The sequence below is a fragment of the Oxyura jamaicensis genome, chromosome 4, assembly GCF_011077185.1.
Source record: "Oxyura jamaicensis isolate SHBP4307 breed ruddy duck chromosome 4, BPBGC_Ojam_1.0, whole genome shotgun sequence".
NCBI classification, from domain to species: domain Eukaryota; kingdom Metazoa; phylum Chordata; class Aves; order Anseriformes; family Anatidae; genus Oxyura; species Oxyura jamaicensis.
This window is the reverse complement of record NC_048896.1, coordinates 9,300,064-9,306,063: the sequence shown is the minus strand read 5'-3', so window position 1 is coordinate 9,306,063 and position 6,000 is coordinate 9,300,064. Positions and strand designations below refer to the sequence as shown.

The 6,000-nt window shown below is 38.5% G+C and overlaps 1 protein-coding gene across 7 annotated transcripts in view; it reads left to right on the top strand.

The window, feature by feature from the left end:
* The window catches only part of HTR2C (5-hydroxytryptamine receptor 2C), a 228,745-nt gene that overhangs the window by 181,895 nt on the left and 40,850 nt on the right, over nt 1-6,000 (top strand). For all 7 annotated transcript variants that reach the window (XM_035325242.1, XM_035325240.1, XM_035325237.1 and 4 more), the window contains one exon: nt 3,883-4,525. In XM_035325242.1, coding sequence (XP_035181133.1) covers nt 4,138-4,525 — 388 coding nt within the window. In that variant the 5' untranslated portion in view covers nt 3,883-4,137. The remainder of the gene's footprint in view (nt 1-3,882; nt 4,526-6,000) is intronic.

Sequence of the window (6,000 nt, the reverse complement as noted above, 5' to 3'; positions counted from 1 at the left end):
TAAAAAAAAAAAAAAAAAAAAAAAAAAAAAAAAAAAAAAAACTAATAATGTGGTTAATTCTGAAGGTGGAGCCCAATCTTTAAAATTGCTGTAGTCAGATTTCCACGTATCACTAGTTAAAATGAATATAGATAAAATACTTCATTCAATGTCACTGAGAAAGATTTATTTATTTATTTATTTTAACCATAGTAGCCTTGGATAAAATCTATACCATTTTTGAAAACCCTCATTATCCTGATGTTTTCTCTGGGTATTGTGACTACTAGAGAACTTGATATTATTCTGGGATGAATAACAATAATTCTGCAGCCAGAAAAACTGAAAATGAAACAATAAATAAAGGCAATATAGAAAAAAGGGGGATCGATAAGACTTGATAAGGATACGGATGCTAGCAGAGGGTTTTTCTTGAAAATGTGCTAAGACTTACAATTCACGTGTTCTCCATTTAATGTTTTTCTTTCTGTTTATGGCGAGGGAAGAGGTGAAGATCTGACGCTTTTTATGCTAGACCTGATGATGGCTCAGTTTAGGGAAAGTCACAGTGAGAGGTGACATAACTCTGATCCGAGAATTTGTTTCTGCCACTGAAAGCATGGCTCTTCCTTCTTCCGTTTCCCAGGGAGGGGGGACCTGGTTGCACCCAGGGTTGGCTGTCGGGGGGAACAAGGGCTGGCACCTCATTTCTGAGCACTGGAGGGGACAAGGTGACATACAGAGCAGTGTCAGTCTTCCATTTGCGTCAGCTGGAAATATGGGGACTATAGGATAAGGCAGAACTCTGGCTAGTGTCACTGTTTCTTTTCTACACCTCTTCTACATATGTATAGATTATTCCAGGTATTGCACATCAGATAGTATAAGTGCACCTGGAAATATGCTTTTTTAGGTATCTTCATGATTTTCTCCTATTTTGCTGATTCTGTATTGGCACAAAAAATAGTAATGATTCTCTTCATGAATCCCTCCAATAATAGGTGAATGGATCAACTTTTAAAAGAATTCATAATTCATTTTAATAGAAAAGATGAAATTTGGATTCTAAGATTCATTTTTATCATTATAGTCCTAATTCCAAAAATTTAGGTTCTGAATACCAAAGCATGATTTTATTCTTGCATGTAAAAAGTGTACATTTTTAACTACTGAGAGGAGTGCGTATGTGGGGGAGGATTATTGAAAAATTGTAATTTTTAGAAAAAGCAGTTTTCTTGCTGAGAAGTTAGTGTGTACAGGATTTGCAGAACTCACTTTGTGTAGAAAGCATTTCCCTGGAGGTCTGTCTCTGTGTGTATTTGATAAACTGCTTGTTTAGAACAAGCAAATGAGTTTTGAAATCTCATTTTCCTTAGATCTTCCTGATAAAGAACAGGTTTTCTCTTGAGAATAATTTAATTCAAAGTAACGTCTATTTGTAGACTACTATAATTTTTAGAACTCTGTCCTTTTGGCACATTAGTAGCCAAATAGTATACATTTTATTTTTAATAATATAACTGATGATTACATAAATGATGATTCTGCCTATTGATTTTTAACTCCTTACTACCTATATATGAAACTCTCACTAATGGAAAAAAATATTATTGCAAATACATTTATGAAATACATGAGGGACTGACTCTACTGACCATTCAGACTTCAGCCCCAAGCATCTATAACATTAGACATCTTAAATTCAGGAACCTTATCTTACATAGAGTTAAGGCATTTCCCTGCCTATACTTTTTTACCAAAACCCACCAAACACACTTGCCAGGAGCATTGAGCTCATTCACACCAGTGAGAGCTGTGACAGTGCTACCTTCTCCAAAACCTCTTGCTCCAGAAGAAGTGAGACCAAGGCTCAGTGTCCCACTGTCCTGACTGTATCAGCAAGTTTGGTCATGAACTTTCTGCTTGTCCTGCCAAAATACTAGTGTGACATGGTTGGGAGTGCCCAAGAATCACAAACTCAAAGAGAGTTTTTGGAGACCCAGAAATTCCCACTGATTTTACTAGGGGTGGCCTGCATGGTTGAAACCCAGGTGCCACAAAGCTGGCCAATGACTCCTTTGCTGCGGAAAGATGATTTGGAAAAAAAGGGTATTTTGTTCAGAATTTTAAAGTGAGAGCTGGGTTCTGAAAAAAAATACTCAGGTATTTTGAAGCTTTCTGGAGACTATTTTTTAGACTAAAAAAGTTGGAAGAAGAAATGGTCCAGTGACTACTTGCTAATTCATCTGCGTGTGCAGCTGCAAAATTATTTTCTGTGCACATAGTGCAAAACTTCTTCCTAAATATGAGGTTTAGAGACCCTTCGGGAGTAATTAACTATAATGCAGAAGCAAATCTGGGTTCGTTGTACATACTGCTCATTTAAGAAATGTTTTTCTGCATAAAGCCCATTAGTAAGTTTCCAAAACCTCCGTGAATGTTAAGCATTTTATTATAGGACTCTAAGCGCTTCTTACTTTACATAAAAACTAATGTAATTCCATAAATTACATTTAGCTTTTGATCCCTGAATAGCAAACTGCTGTCTCACATGTCTATAAAATAATGTATTCAAGAGCTAAAATCTGGCTTTTATTTATTTATTTAGCAGTGATACAATAGCTCTTTTGCTGTAGACTACACAAAAAGTTGAGAAAAAAGAAATTTCATGTTTTATTCTACTTACTGATCTTCTTTCATTCAGTGTATGTTTTCTTGTTGTACTAGCAGCTCTTCTTCTGTGCTTTAGGTTTTATTCTGTGCACTACACGTTTTTTCCCATTGTTAGGATCCTGTTTCCGATGTGGTGGAAATGAATAGCAAAGCTGCTTTTTTCATCATTTTTACAGTATTAGCAGTCAAAACAATTGTTTTCCTGAGGATGTGATTTAACCAGGGCTGGGGATATCTCCCCTCAGCGTTAGTGGCTGTAAAGTATTTACCTGGTGTTAAGAATATGTTTAATGTGCTGAATTAGGTCAATGGATGAGGCTAATGGACTCCTTCAGAGGCAGCAGTGTGATGCTTACTGGCCTGTATTACACAGGCAGTCAGCAGAGATAATATGACTTGCCTTTTCTGTCAGCTAATTTGTGAAAAAGCATAAATCACATGAGATACTTTGAGGAAATCTATCCTGCAGCCTGACAAAGTGGCTGATACTTTCCTGCTGGGCAGTACTCCTGCTGGGCAGGCTGGTGGGACTCTGTTTGACAGTGATCGGCACAGCAGCACAGGAAAGAATGAAGAAGAGCAGAAATATCTGCTCAGCCCTTATGAAAGTTTGTCTTTTTTCTTCCATGCATTTATGTTATCTGCTTGTCTGGAGAGATTGACAACATAGCATCGTATACTGTTACCTGATATTTATTGGGTCTTACATCCCATTTATTTCAAAGTAAACACAAACTATGTTTTTTAATAATATGAGAGTTAATAATTTATGTCTGAGTGTTTTTACAACACCTGTTATTTATCTCAAAATGTGCAAAATATATTCAAACACTTCCGTTTAAGGTGATGGTTTATGCAGTGCTTTGGCTGCGCTATCTGAATTGGTTGGAACTTCAGGCAATGACTATTTTACACAGCGGCAGAGTATCTGTGAAGTGGCTATCAATTGAAACATATTTTGCCCTTTATATTTGCCTTTGCAGGTTTCACAAAACATTTAATTAGTAATAATCAGCTTTTAACCAGCCAGAGCACTCTGATGCGATTCTCTGCCTCTCTCCCTCACGATTGTAGGCATAGTCTGTACCCGTAAGATAAATTACTTGCAGTCTGTAGAATATCCTAGCAAGCAGGAAGAGAGAGAATAAGAATGTCACTTACATGGGAATAAAAAAGGTGTTTTGTACACTGTGATTTCAGTGAAGGATGCAATTTTTCTTTCCTTTTCAGAATGGTGGACCTGGAAACCAGCTGGAGACTACGAAGTCTACTTTCCCTGAAGGCTGCTGGTCACTGGTCACCTTCCGCTTCATACAAGGAAACTAGGAGAGCTCCACATTAACTTCTGTGTGGTTTGTTTCACAATGGAAGATCAAATGATTTTCTGGCTCAGGTTTTGTGAATTTCGGCATCTACTTTGGACCCAAAATTTGGAAAAGGGATCATTTCTGAGGCAGAGTTAAGAGACAGATTAACCAGTACCAGATGATGAGCACTTTAAGTAGCACTGGGATATTACTCAGCTTGACAACAGTGTCTGTTACACTGGATTTTAGTTTGCATGGTGGTCTGATGGCTTGGTCTTTAAGCAGCAATTTGACTCTGAATCAGAGTTTGCCTACATCTGATCCTCTTAATGCCTCTGAGAAGGGCGAAGTCTCTCGGATGTCGGTGAGAGAGAAGAACTGGCCAGCCCTCTTGATCTTGGTTATCATTCTGCTTACCATTGGGGGGAACATACTGGTAATTATGGCTGTGTCCTTGGAGAAGAAATTGCAGAACGCCACAAACTTCTTCCTGATGTCCTTGGCAGTGGCAGACATGCTGGTGGGTATCCTGGTCATGCCCGTGTCGCTCATTGCAGTCCTGTACGGTAAGTGGCTTCCCTCCTTTTTCAGCTGTATGCTTTCACAGGGCACCCCTGAGGCTGCAGAAATCTGCATGACCCAGTTTGTCATACATTGGTAGCTGTATCAGCATAGACTTGGTCATGGGTCTCTGCTAACGGTCAGGCTCTGCTGGGTGAGGGCGATGCAGTGCCAGGAGCAGTGCTTGTTTCCTTGCTGCTGGAATAAACCATGAACTGTGTCAGTGTTGGTTTTTATTGCTGAGACCACCTTGAGAAGCTGCAGCACTGAGTCGGCTTTTTGCCTTCTCCATTGATCTGTCCCAAAATTAGCTAGCAACCAAGAGCTCTGGGAAAAGCTGTGTGTGTGGTCGTAGCTGACCCAGCTCTAAGTCAGGTCAGTCCGTCCTTGAGCTTGAATCCCACTGGCATCTGTGGGATTTGAGCAATAACTTAGGAAGGAGTTTTGCACTGGTAGATTTGGCACTCAAATGTTCTTGGCATTTATTACCTGAGCTGAGCTTGCACTGTGCCTTTCAGGGAGTCTTTTTGCCTTTCTGTGCCTCAATTTCCCCCTAACCTGAGAACAACTTCCTCTGTTTTAAAGCTGTGAGATATACATGTATAGGTGTTCATTGTTGCTGTGTGACCCTTCCCTCCTGTATTATGGCCAGTGCATTTGCTCTGCAGTGGGGCATTTTTCCTGTACTGTGTTAGAGCAACGGTGCCGTGTAGGACCACTGTTAGAATTTCAGAAGAGTGAAACATCCACCACATCCAACTCTCTTATCTGCCTGAGACTCTGAATCCTAGGACTCCCTATTTGTGGATATTACAAAGGGATATTGCATTTGTTTCTGTATCTGATCATTGTGTTTGTATACACATGTATCAATATAGTGTGTGTCCATTTAATATATAGCATTTAATCATTTTTGAAGTCTGTTTTCAGATTTTCTTTGAAAAGTTTTTCAATATTGATATTTCTTGGAAAAAAATAATGCTGTTTACTTACTGATTTGATTAGAAATTGGTTTACTGTCCTATAAAGTAAAATGTAGGGATATTTATATGACTTCTTCACTTGCCTGAATGATTAAATTGGACAGAGATTCATTTCTAAAACACATTGATCAAGCATACATTATGCCAAAGCTTATATAACCTGTCTACAGTGAGTTAAATCAATATGTGATTTAGATACAGACCTAGCCATTGAGTTCTTATGCATAAAACCTTTTATTTTGGACTGTCAGAATAGTTCCATCTCTAAATCTTGTGCAAATCACAACACATGTATTTTATTTTTAGCATTTTACTCTGGTTCTCTGGAGCTTGAAAGATAGCATATAAATACTGAATAATTTGATTGATCTGCACTCGCATAAATTCTGGGTTACTAGTGACTCTGAAAAGGCAAATTTATGGAAGTGATCCACATACATACATACCTTCTGAGTCTGGGGAAACTAATGGAAATAGATTTTATGTTGTTCCTCGAA